Source organism: Caretta caretta, chromosome 14, assembly GCF_965140235.1.
Source record: "Caretta caretta isolate rCarCar2 chromosome 14, rCarCar1.hap1, whole genome shotgun sequence".
NCBI classification, from domain to species: Eukaryota; Metazoa; Chordata; order Testudines; family Cheloniidae; genus Caretta; species Caretta caretta.
Window position 1 is genome coordinate 43,975,494 of NC_134219.1, and position 13,003 is coordinate 43,988,496.

General features: G+C 51.3%; 1 protein-coding gene across 3 annotated transcripts; it reads right to left on the reverse strand.

Annotated features, from left to right (window-relative positions):
- Nucleotides 1–3,483: 3,483 nt before the first annotated feature.
- On the reverse strand, nucleotides 3,484–13,003 carry LOC125629777 (zinc finger protein RFP-like). 3 transcript variants are annotated; one of them, XM_075119513.1, is made up of 7 exons: nucleotides 12,569–13,003; nucleotides 10,856–10,951; nucleotides 9,616–9,846; nucleotides 9,279–9,301; nucleotides 8,432–8,547; nucleotides 6,034–6,078; nucleotides 3,484–5,081 (listed from the first exon to the last, which is right to left on the reverse strand). In XM_075119513.1, the coding sequence occupies exons 1-7, from the start codon at nucleotides 12,983–12,985 to the stop codon at nucleotides 4,567–4,569; spliced, it is 1,443 nt and encodes a 480-aa protein (XP_074975614.1). In that variant the 5' UTR covers nucleotides 12,986–13,003; the 3' UTR covers nucleotides 3,484–4,566. The 3 variants fall into 3 exon arrangements, with proteins under 3 accessions (XP_074975614.1, XP_074975612.1, XP_074975613.1); XM_075119512.1 differs by having other exon boundaries at nucleotides 4,979–5,256; nucleotides 12,569–13,000; XM_075119511.1 differs by lacking the exon at nucleotides 10,856–10,951 and having other exon boundaries at nucleotides 12,569–13,000.

Here is a 13,003-nt window from a genome sequence, read left to right on the forward strand (position 1 = left end):
CCGCACCAGCCCACTTTCACCTCCGATTCCAGGGGCTACTTAGACACCTGAAAATTCTAGGTTTTTTGCAGACAACTTAGGAGTTAGCTGACAGGAGCCCTGTATCTAATTCCTATATAAAGAAAGACAATATATCTACAAACTGCAATTAAAACCACATATTGAATATATATCAATTTAGAAAAATCAGGAGATAATAGAGCAAAATATTCCCAATCCCAAGCCTTGAGGTATCAATTCCGGAGCTTTACAAAAGTATCAGAAACACGTTTGATACTTTGTACGCTACCTTTAGTAGACAAAAATAAAATCTGCTTAATTTCTCTAACAGACACATTCTGTGTTACTGCCATTATCTACTCCGTTTTAGTTAACTGTTTTTCACACCACTAAAAATGTATTTACTTAATTTTAACATACATGATTAAGGTTTTTCTCTCTTTTATTAGGAATGGGAATTTATTTTTCTATTTATTTTGGCATTTTTGTTTACTGATCACAGTCACGTACGCGACTCACTAACTTTTGACTCCATCATTGCTATTAGTATCAGACTTGGAACTTTTATTTTTGTGTGAATTTTAAGTTATTTTATAGATAAAAATACCCGTTGTAAATAAGCAACCTGCATCTGCACAGGGTCTAAAGTTATGTGTTTCGCTAATTTAAAAAAACAACAACCTGGCACTGCTAAGGTGAGAACAAGCTAAATTTACATTCGAGGAGGATACTATTAGTGGATTGTACCACTTTAAGTAATGAATGACAAAGCACAACATGCTAATAAAAGTAATAATGAGAATTACTCCAGCCAGGACAGGTGAGGCGTTTTAGAACTCACTCCTCAAAGAATTAAATTGAAGCATAAGAGAGAAATAAAATTATGAAATGCGCAGACCAGTCAAAAAAAAAACCAAACCCTGCACTAACAGCCCTGCAATCGCTAACCAACTTTGAAAGAATAAAATTACAGAGAACATAGGTGCCTTGCTCATTTCAACAGGAAGTAACAACAACAATAATACAAGTGTGTGTTGCGGGAGAGTGTGTGTATCTGGGGAGTGAGAGACAGTGTGTGTGTGTGTGAGAGAGACAGCGTGCTGTCACTTTAAGCTCAGCACTCACTAGTGTGAAGGCTTGTTCAGACAGCAGCAGCTCCCACTCCTCACCCACAAGCAGCAGCAGAGACTCCTGTCCCCACACCTCAGCTCAGCAGAGACAGGGTACATGGGCGGGGGACACCCCATTATTAGTCCACCCCTGCCCCCACCCCATTCTGCACAGCAGACAGGAGGTTCCCAGGAACAGGGTGACCAGGGGCGGCTCCAAGGCGGGGGTGGGGGGGATGCAGGAGCAGTGGTGGCTGCAGACAGGAGCAGAGCAGCAGGGGGAGGAGGGGCACTCTGCACCAGAGGTTTTCCCCCATAGAACGGAGCCCCTGGCTGGTCGCCCATCCACCCACCCCTAAGGCTGGCCCTGACATCAGAGACAACATTTATCAAGAGACACTGGGCACTAGAGGGTCACAGGAACAGCCCTGCAATGCACAAAGCTGGGTGAGGGGCCTAGACTCCCTGTACCAGGGGTGGCGCATAGGCCCTGACTCCAGGGCTGGAGCTACAGACGCCAACTTTCCAATGTGCCGGGAGGGGCTCACTGCTCAAGCCCATGCTCTGACCCAGGCCCTGCTCCCACTCCACCCCTTTCCCCAAGGCCACTGCCCCTTCCCCCCCCCCCCAAGCCTCCAGTGCATGTGAAACAGCTGATTGTGGCAGGGAGGAGGCATGGGGAGGAGGGGGAGACACTGATTGATGGGGCCCATGGCAGGTGGGAGGCACTGGGGGCTGGAGGGAGGGAGCTGATGGGGGGGCTGCTGACATATTACTGAGGCTCAGCTCAGCTCTACACCTGGGGGTTAGGCAGGGGGCTAGGCAGCGCATTTCACACCTCAGATAGGGGGAGAGTCCCCAAAGAATGTGCCTAGGGACCCCAAGACTGGAGCAGTGGATGGGCTCTGTTCCGGTCCCAAAGGCTTGAATTATCTGGGGATCCTGGGGCTCAGATGCTTGGGTTCCCCTCACTGCAGTCCGATCGCACCTCACCAGGTCTGAGATACAGACTCACACACCAGTAAACAGAAACCCTCTCAGTGCCCAGCATCCAAACCCCCTTAACTCTGACCAGGTGGGTTCTGGAGACAAGAATGGAGAGGTCTCCCCCTCAGGGCTGCCACATCCCTTTGCCTTGGGCTGAGGGGGGCTCTTTTCTGGATGCTTCTCCCTGTTCCTGGATAAGAGTCTCTGCCTCCAGGGCTGCCACCTCCTGCTCTCTTTGCCCTGGGGTGGGAAGGTTTCTATTAATGGTTCTTCCTGGGCTGGGGAGAGGCTGTCTCCTGTTCCACATCTTCCACCGTTCTCTGTGGCCAGGATAGAGCAGCTGGTGGCTTTAACCAGAGACATCTGTGGCCAGGAGCTGCCCCAACTCTGCTGCTGGGAATGTGGCAGCCCCGGCAGGGGGAGCGGGGAGATGGAGCAGGGGAGGAGGCAGAAAAGCAGCAAGATGGACCGGAGAACCCAAGGGGACTGTCTGTGACTCCATGTTCAGGCTGTTCTGGTGCTTGAGAGTTTCACATTTGGTACCTAGCGTGGGGTTTGTACCCTGGTTTGTAACTGTTTGCCCTGAGGTTGGTACTCACATTCGTGAGCTACGCTAGACAGCGGAGTCAAACCTGGGTCTCCCACATGCCACCTGAGGGCTCTCACCATGGAGGTAAAAGTTATCAGGCAGGTGACGTCACAAAACCCACCTCCACCTTCTCCCCACCCCCACACTCACATTGCGTGTGGAGCGAGGCAGGTGCCTGACTCATTCCAGCAAGAAACGCCTCAGGTGCCAGAGCCAACGGACGTCAGGTGCTGAGTTCCCGTCTGTGGGCGGCTGAGCAGAGACCGACGCCCCCCTGCAGCCCCGATTTAGGCACCTGTCAGTGAGAGGGGGCAGGGCTTAGGACACCCCTCCCCCCTTGTCAGCATCTCCCCTTGTCTAGCGTAGATGGCTCCCTGCCCAGTGAGCTGGTTTTTGTGAATCGCACTGTAAGGTGCCTCTGATGCCCACTTGCATTGTCTAGGGGGTTTAGGAACCTGACTCAGCTTTGCAGAATGTGATTTTCTGGTTGCCTACAAACTCAGCCCTGTGACGCTCAGCATTGCAACACCAAGTCCCTTCATGGATTGTCCCCTGTGCAACCAGTCACCTCTCCGCAGAGCAGAGCTGAGCAATTCCTCATTGACACGGGTGTGCACAGGACACAGGCAGAGCACAGGCTGGTTAGTGACACATCCCAGTAAAACACAAAATTCTCCTCCTAGAGGCGCGATATTCCCTGTGGGGGCTGTGGGGACAAAACCAAGTCAGGAAGCAAATCCCAGGACTCTACCCTCGACAACTGCAGCTGGGACATTAAAGTGGAACAAACAAGAAGAATTGTTTGTAATGTTTTATTTTACAGTACATAACGAAAGGCGGTCAGTAAACAGAGCTGAGAAGGAGCCTTAATAACCACAGCATGGCAAGGAGATCCCCAGCTACTGAGAACAGTTTTCTTAATGGCACTAAAATAGCACCAATGGCCAGGAATTAATATAGGGAATTAATGAGTTACAGCCTCACTTTCAATAACATGTCATAAATCTCTCTCTTTCCTTTCCTTCTCTCCTTTTCTGTTCATTATTCTTACCCTCACTTCTGATCCCTGTTTATTTTCCTGTGTTTCTCCCACTCCTCCCCTCCCTGTTACAGATCAGACCCCATGGCTGCTCCATCCCACCCCCCTCCACCCCCAATTTTATCCCTTCCCCTCTTGCTGCCCCCAGCTGGTTCCCCTGTCAGGGATAGTTTCCTGTCACTCTTCTCAGTTCTATTTTCCACCATTTCTCCTGGACTCTCCCTTTATTCTTGTTTTATTTTCATTCACATTTTCCTTCTTCTGTCTTCTAATTCCCACTGGTTATACCTGCCCTGTCCCTGCCTCCCCCAGTGCTGCCAACCTCAGGAGTTTAAAAAAATCGTGGAACTAAGCGAATAATGATTTTGTTAAAGTTATACAACGGTTTTTCCATCAATCTGCACCCCCTACCCATCCCCTCCACCGCCCCACGTGTGTGGGGGGGACCATGACAGTGCAACTAGTTGTCCTGAAGTGACTTGGGCCCCTGGGGCAGGAGCTCTGGCTGGGAGACCCCATGAGATCCAATCCCACAGATCTGCACAAACTGCTCCCTGCTGCTGCTTCTCCCCAGCCCCCCAACCCCTGATTGATTCATGCTGGGTCCCTGCCCAGCCCCCACCTCTGCCCCTCAGGGCCCCTCTCCCCACCCTGCAGCCCCAAGAGACAGAGGGGGAGAGGAAAGGTCTCCTGGGGCTGCAGGGAGGGAGGGGGAGGAGCTTCCAGGGGTCATAGAGATGAGGGGGCAGGGGCTGGGTCGATGGGAGTCCTCCAAGCTCATAGAGTCTGGGGTCTATGAGGCTAGAGAGGCTGATTTCCGGTTCCCCCCTCTGCTGTGCGTCTCAGGGACGCAGGCGGAGCCGGGATCCCGGCCCCACCCCGAGCCAGGGGCGGATTCTCTCCCCAGGGACGGAGCCCGGCGGGAAAGTGAAGATCGGGGCCTCGTCACCAGCATCGATAAATGTCACCTGCCCCCGGCCACAGTCCAGACAAACCCGGATCCTGCTGGGGGCCCGGCTCCGGGGCAGGGGGGTCACAGGGGAGCTGAGAGCCCGGAACTGATCCTCCCACCGCTCCACTGCCCAGATCCCCCCCTCAGGGCTACGGCTGATCCCTCCCTTCCTCCCCACAGACTCTCTGGCCACCCCCACAGCCCAGAATCGCCCACCCCCCACCTCCACCTCCCAGCAATGTCTCCCCGCGGTAAATCCCTCACAGCCCAGCACACAGAACACAGTGTCAAATCTCTCAGGGGTGTCGGGCAGTCGCTGCCGCGTGTCTGCCCATCTCACACTTTTCCCATCCTCAGACAGGACGAGTTGGGGATGAGCCGTGTCTGGATCCAGAGTCACATTCGCTGGGGACAGAGAATCGGAGCGTCAGGGGCAGAGCTCGGCCCTGGGGGAGGCTGGGGCCATTTCTCACACTCCCCAGCAGCCCTGTTCTGGCTGGGACAGGCCTGGATCCCAGGGAGCTGCCTCTGTCCTGGGCACCTGAGACTGAGCAGGGATGTCACTGCACTTCCTCAGTCTCTGTAAGGAGACCCACTTCATTAATTTCCCATTTGCTTGCATAAGCATCAGCTCCCAGCTACCCCTGTTGATTCTGCTCCATTCCCAGCAGGAGAGACACACCAAGAAAGGTTTTAGTGGGGAGGGAGCAGGTCCAGTTTTGAAGCCCAGAGGAAATCTCCCTCCTCTAATGCAGTCTCCACTCCCAGGGCTGGGAACAGAGAGGAAGATGCAGCATTGGGGAAGAGCGATTAACACCAGAGAGAAGGAGGTGGCATTGGGTGGGGTAGCTCCATCCCCAACCCAGAGAGAAGGGAGGAGCTGGCAGCATCAGAGGGAGAGGATCTCCCCAATCCAGGAAGCAGCTCCAATGGGAGAGCCCAGCCCTGCCCGGAGGAAAGGCAGGATGTTGGAGAAGAGCAATGGGGACACCAGGGTAAAGCAGAGGGATGTGTCAGTCCTCTGGGCATTGAGCTGTGTTCGGGTGCTGCTCAGCCGCCCCTCCATGAAGCACAGCCAACGCTGCGATGCTCCACGCCTGCCCAAGGCTTGCAGTGTGGGGGGCCAACAGGGCCCCTGCCCCCAAACTATGCCCATGTTCAAAAGAGGGTGAGCTTGGCCCTCTGGCCCCCCATGTTCCAGTGCCCCTGGATCTCCTCACTGTGAATAGGTTATTTTTAGGGCTGTGTTTGCCACAGCCACTGGTGATTTGGTTGGTAACTTTCGTTACAATCTCAGGAAGATGTTTTCACCGGAATTTTCTCCTAATGTAAAGACAATCTCCAGCTGCAAACTCACCCTGTCTGTGTGCTCCTAGGGATTCCAGTGCAGACGGCAGAGTGTCTGGCGGGGGAAAGGAGAAAAGAGACGAGATTTCAGACTTTCATATTTATAACAGCGTCCCCACTCTGAACGCATAGAACTGTGTTTTCATCATGACAGAGAAACAGATCGAGAGGCCCAGAGACACACTCAGGCATTTCATAGAAACTAACTGAAACCTTCTGTTTCCTCTCTCATTCAGCCATCTCCCAGCAATGGAACCAACGTCCTTTCAGCCTCACAACCATCCCAGGACACACAATCTGTAAGAGAGATTTACTTTTCCCCTCCTCATCCCCTCCCACCCTTCAAACTCCAGTTGGTTTGTCTCATTCACTCACTGCCTTTCCTCATAACCTAGACCCAGATCATACAAAGACTTTGGCATAAAAGTAACTTTAGCCACTTTGGTCCCTTTGGCCAGGGTCAGGCAACATCATGTTGTGCGATGGACACTTGACAAAATTACCAGAGTTAGTGGCGGACACTGGCGGGGGGTTATGTCATTCAGTCATCATTCAACCCGTAAAATAACGCACAATTTTCCACACCAAAAAAACCATAACCTAGCTCGTTATTAAATAATGAACAATAAAAATAGTAATAAATTCAATTCAGGTGAGTGTTTTTAAATGTCCCTCATTGCCACAGTCAATATTTTTTTTGTGGGATGGTGGCGTTGAAATAAATATTTCTCCTAAAACCATATTTCAGTGCATTGTTGTCACTAGTCTTTTATTTTTCTTGTTTAAATAATATGTCTGATGGGAGGATGAGTGTCTCTGTGTGTGTGTGTCCCACCTCTACACCGCTTACCCCATGTCTCTCCCCTGTCTGTGTCCCTTACATGGGAGATCCCCCATCATGTCACAGGATGTGGGAAGCAGAAGAGGGGGGTCTCTCAGTGGAGCAGGGTTTCCCATCACCACACTGTGACCAGAGCACCCCTCTCCGGGCAGGGGTGATCCCAGGGTCGATGGGAACCTCCTCTGTCTCCTGACCAGGACAAAGGGACAAGCTCTGGCTGTAGGCGGGGGTCTGTTGTGAGCAGAGGCCAGAGTGGAACAAATTCTTTGGTGGGGGGACTCACCTCTGGTGGCTCCCAGAAGTGGCTTCCCACTGTCCCTCATCCCTGCTGCTCCTGGGAAGCTAGGCTGAGGGGGTCTGTGCAGCTGGGGGAGGGGTAGCAATGAGGGGCTGGAGCTTGACTGAAGGGAGTTGTGCAGTGGGGGGGCTGCACTGAAGAGTTGGAGCTAGGCTGAGGGGCGCTCTGCAGTGGGAGGTAGCACTAATAGGCTGGAGCTTCGCTGAGGGGGGCTGTGCAGTGAGGGGGCAGCACTGAGGGGCTGGAGCTAGGCTGATGCGGGGCTGTGCATCCAGCCACAGAGAAGTTAGCAAAGTCCAATACCCCCTGTGTGGAGACAAGGGGGAAAGTGGCGTGTGCATAATCAGTGGGAATAAACCAATCAGAGAAGAGAAAAATAACATGAAAATAACTTGAAGAAAAAAAGCCCTGCCAATGATGTGTTCATGCATGTGTAGTGTCTGACCGCTATAAGGTACTTAATATTCATACCACTCAAAGCTGATTGGAGAAGAACTAGTAAATATGCAATTTGGAGGTGTCTAATATTCCAGACATTGTAAGGGGTAATTAGAGCTTCCCAGGAGAAATCCCCCATGACCCACCTATGCCCCAGGAGAAGGGAACTGACCAGCACTTCTTTCTATTTGCGATGGCTAGTAGCAAATATCCCAATGGCTGGTGATGGGGCACGAGTCGGGGAGTGCTCTGAGTTAGAAATATTTCCCAGGTGTCTGGCTGTTGGGTCTTCTGAAATGCTCAGTCTCCAACTGACTACCATATTTGGGATAGGGAAGGAATTTTCCACCAAATCAAATTGCCAGAGACTCTGGGGTTTATTTTTTCTTCCTCTGCCATATGGGGCACGTATCATTTACCGATGTTAAACTAGAAGAAAGGTGGATTCTCTGTAACTTGAAGTCTTTAAATCATTATATGAGGGTTTCAGTAATTCAGCCAGAGTTTACGGGTAAATTGCAAGAGTGGGTGGGGAGGTTCTGTGGCCTGCAATGTGCAGGAGGTCAGAGTAGATGGATCATGATCGTCCCTTCTGACCTTAAAGTCGATGAGTCATTTCTTACGTTGTAACTGTAATCGAAAAGCATGTTTCTGGTGCAAACAAAGGTTTGAATTAATCAACCTGAGTGTCTTGGACCCAAATGTCTGGCCTTCTCACCCAACAATTAAATAGAAGCATCATCTAAGTGTGAACCAATTGACCAGCACCATTCTCTTCCCACACTCTCAGAGGCTCTTCCCAATTTCCAGTCCTAGATCCCTTCTGGGTACCTTTGAACTTCCTCAGAGTCTCCATTAGCACAAGAGTTTTCTGGGAGAAATCGCTGACTTGCTCTTCCAGTTCAGGAGAAATCTCCTCTGGCTCCTGGAACTTTCCCTTCTCACACCTGGAGAGAAACAATTTCACGTGATTATATTTCATTGTGTGACTCATGACAAGTTCTGGCTAGCGAGTCGCTGCTCTAATGGGCCTGGAGTTCGAATTCCTCGACTTCTCCCAGCCTCAGAGCAGGTGCAACACAGCCCATGGCCGTACAACCTTCCCGTCTGAGGACTCCTTAATATTCTTCATCTCTGGTCTGGTGAGATCAGCTCTGGGGACAAAAGGGGAATTGAGTCTCCTTGGCCAATTCACTCCTTGGCCTCCATGCTCTGAGGGACAGGAGGTTCCTATGTAAAGTGCTGTAGAAATCTGTCCACTAGAAACTAAACTGAGACACCAACTCCCCCCTCCCCAGCTCATTCCACATAGGTCTCCAAACAGTCCTCAGGCTGGGAAAGACTCAGGTGGGAAAGACTCTTGACCACTGCTGCCTTGGGCTGAGTGGTAACCAGGGCCCCAGTAGTGACAGGCCCATATTCCATCCCCACAATCCTGAGGCAGCCACTCCCCCAGGGATGTGACATCTCGAGGAAACACTTGAGGTCAGTCTTTCCCACTGAATGGACAATTCCAGAGTCTTCTGTACCAGGGTGAGAACCTCAGGATGAAGTTTATCTGAGAGATTTGTTTCCAAAATCCCCACACATGTTGCTGTGGAGATGCGGTGCAAACATCATCTCCATGCTCTTCTCCAGCATTGCCAAGTGTGTGTGGGAATGAGAGAGAGCCACGTACCTACTCAAGGTGCTTTTGACATCCTAGAGGGGAGAGAGAGGAGAGAGACTTTAAAAAAAATCTCAGTACCACCTGACACACACTTGGGATTCCAGGAAAGGGGTTTTGCAAATACAGGGAAAATCAGCCCTGCCCTGGCCCCGGGGCCATGTTTGCACTGAGCTAATGGGGCTTTTCCATCTCTAATAATGTGTCTGTGAGTCTAAAAAGAACAAGAGTCATTCACATTTCAGCAATGCACACATTGAGTTACACTGAGATCTCTGACTGCTGGACCCCAGTGCCAATACTTCCTGTCCCTGTGTTGGGATTTGGGATGTTGCTAGCTCAGTCTCACCTGCAGGAATTCACTTGCTGGCTTCTGACACTTCCCCTCCATCTCACTGATCAGCTCACTGAGATGGGAAATCCCCTCTGAGAGTTTGGTGATATTTTCATTCTGTGTCTTCACAATCTCCTTGTGCAGCTCTTCCAGCTGGGCCAGCAGGAGTCGCTCTTGTTCCTCCAGGAACTGCCGCAGTTGCTGAAATGCAGACACAATCTTCTGCCTCTCGGTTTCTGTCTGTTTCTAGAAGAAATAAGGAAAGGGCTGGTCAGGAACACGGATGGAGCCTGATGACCTTTCATACAGTCTTACGAGAGAGTTTCTTTATAATCTCTAACACATCTGTGGAGAGACCAGGCCATGAGCCATCAGGCCTAGTGCTCAGAGCTGCAGTCAGAAGTCAGGAATTACAGCCGAAGTCAGAGCTGGAGTCAAAGTCAGGATCTCACCAAGGGTTGGGGCTACAGTCGAGCTCAGAAGTCATGCCAAAGGCTGAGCCAGAATCAGTGTCTGGAGTCACACGGGGGATCAGGACTGGAGTCGGAGTCAGGCAGCCACGCGAAGGGTCAATCCAAAGTCAGACAGCAGTACTGCAGGTCAAACCTGAGTCAGGAACAACACCAGGGCCAAGCCAGCGTCAGGGTCCAGTCCAGCAGCAGATCGGGAGTTCACTCAGTTGTTTGGAAAACTTCCCGTGACTCCCGCTGGCGTAATTCATGCAGCCGAACGTCTGCTCCAATCAGGAGCTTCGTAGGCAGATCCGCTGGTGGGCCAGAGTTCCACTAGCCCCTCCCCCGCTGGCTCTGGAGAGCGGTCGGCTTGTAATGAGAGTCTCTGTGGACTGAGGTTCCAAACCCACCATTCTTCACATCCTGACACTTGACTCTACACTGTGATCACAAAGGAGAGGATTTTCTTACAGCTTCGCATTTGGGCCCAATCTCTCTGCAAGGGCTGTCTCCATGCCTACGGGGATATAGTCAGTGCGGTTTGGGAGAAATTTTGTGAAAGCCACAAGGGGTAGTAATTAACTCATTAATTAAAATGCATCTTAGATCCTGCAGAAGACGCTGTTGTCCTTCTCCAGGGAGAGAACATTTGTGATATGCGCATGTGCACATATGCACACACACACACACACACAGAGTGTCCCATGATCATGGCGAAACACACACAAGGCCACAGAGAAATCTACCAATAAACATCCCTCCCAGCTCCCTGTCTCAGCGGGCAAAGAACAACAGGCACCGACCAGATACTCCCGGCTTTTCTCCTCTCCAGTCACTTTCAATCCCAGCAGCTTTTCTCTCTCTTCCCTCAGAGTCTTCAAATGGGCTTGTATTTTTTCCTGACAAACAGATATGATTTGGTGGGTTTATTTTCAGGGTTGTAGGGGGTGGATGAGGTGTTTTCCCACCCAAAATTCTACACAATAGTCAGTCTTCCTAGATAGACTCGGTGGATAAGGCAATACCTTCTGCTGGCCCAGCTCCTGTTGGTAAAGGACTTACACACAACTCAGCTCTGGGGAACACACTCTTTCCCAGGCCTGAAGAAGAGCTCTGTGTAAGCTTGAAAGCTTGTCGTTCACCACAGAAGTTGCCATGAGCAGATATTACTTCACCTACCTTGTCTTTCTAATACCCCAGGACCAATACAGTTACAACAATATTGTGTACAAGAGTGGGTCTTTCTCGAGGTAGGACATCAGAGACACCAAGGAAATGAAACCTTATTTATGGAAATTGGGCGGGTTTTGTATTCAGATTGTTTGAAGTTATTACATCCACTTTCTCCATTGAGTCGAACCAGTGGAAAACTGGTGTCCCATGGTGGTGAATCTATAAAGGTGTTTTGAGAAGATTTAACAAACAGTGATACCAATCCCAGAAGCCACCCGGGGCAGCCATGTAGGCTGGGATGCTCAAAGGAGTCCAACTCCATTGACTTTCAGCCTTGTACCCCGCGGGATGGGACGGGTTGGACAGCACTGACCTAAGGACTAGGGCAAACCACATTAGATGTGTTGATTTGTGTTAGGAACAGCTGGGGTTTGCCCTAGTGCTTTCCTAGCCTCTTTCCCTGGCAATGGCCTCTGGGTAGCGACCCCAAAGTCCCTAGCAAAGATCCCAGAATCGTTGGATTCTGGCAGATTTCAAAGGGCTGCCTGGTGGGACTAAGGGAACCACGTTGGCTGGTCCTTGCCCATGAACACACGAGAACAGGTCAGAGTGGCACTGGTCTGCACTGCCCAGGGGTTAGTTTTGCTGAAGATAAGTCTGATCCCAGTGGCATGGACCTGCACTGACTGGAGCCCTTGTGGGTGTGGACTGAAGTGCTCGGGGTCCCACACCATGTTCAGCCCACTGATCTCCTCTAGTGAAGGCCGGCAGCATCTGAGTTTAGCCCTCACGGATCAGGACAGTAGTTCAGAATCCCAGTGGGAAACCTCCTCTCCCTGCTGGGCCTAGGACATGTATCAAGCAGTCTTTTCCTCCTACTCTTTGCACTTCATCGCTACTCAGTGCTGCTGAAAGGGGCAGAGTAGCTAGTGGTTAGAGCACTGAACTGGGCCTTGGAAAACCAGGTTTTTATATTCAGCTCTGCCACGGATCTGCAGAGACACCTTGGACAAGTCACTTCCCCTCACTGTGCCTCAGTTTCCCCTCCCACCCTTTGTCTGTCTTGTCCAGTTAGACTGTAAATGGCTCAGGGCAGGGATTGGCCCTCACTGGGTTTTGTGCAAGGCCCCCACAGTCGAGGTCAGGTCTCATCTGGGGTCTCTAGGGGATGCAAATAACAATAAACACTGTGATACAACCAGTAATACCAGCCACAGCTTGTAACTCCCCCAATCAGCTTTCATGCAATGAAGGCTACACACAGCTGAATGACAGGGTCACACCATTAAGCTCTAATTAACATCCAAAGTTATTACCCATTAGACTGGACAGCAACTCCCTACCTTGTACTCCTGGGCAGCTTCCTGTACGGGAACCACTGTGTGAGCGCGGTGAGCCCGGGATCTGTCGCACACCACACAGATGGGGGTTTGATCCTCTTCACAGAACAGTTTCAGAGCCTCCTGGTGTTCCCCACACACCCTGCCCCCTCCTGCTCCCTTCGCTGTCTGGAAACTCAGCCTCTTGGCGATTTCTACGACATTTGCCAGGGGCCTGTTGGGCCTGAGGTTTCTCTGTTGCACAGTTTCTCTGCACTGAGGGCAAGAGGCAGCTGTGTCGGGTCCCTCCCAGCACTGGGCGATGCAGGTGCGGCAGAAATTGTGCCCACACTCCAGAGTGACAGGGTGTGTGAAATACTCCAGACAGACGGGACATGTCGCTTCCTCCTGGAGACTTTCTACGGGGCTCTCTGCAGCCATGGCTCCCTCTGGGCAGTG

Coding starts and splice junctions, on each gene's coding strand:
- LOC125629777 (XM_075119513.1), bottom strand. CDS start 12,985: ATGGCTGCAGAGAGCCCCGTAGAAAGTCTCCAGGAGGAAGCGACATGT. Junction 6,079..8,431: donor GACTCTGAGGAAGTTCAAAG/GTACCCAGAAGG, acceptor TTCCCCCGCCAG/ACACTCTGCCGTCTGCACTG. Junction 5,082..6,033: donor CCTAGGAGCACACAGACAGG/GTGAGTTTGCAG, acceptor CTCTGTCCCCAG/CGAATGTGACTCTGGATCCA.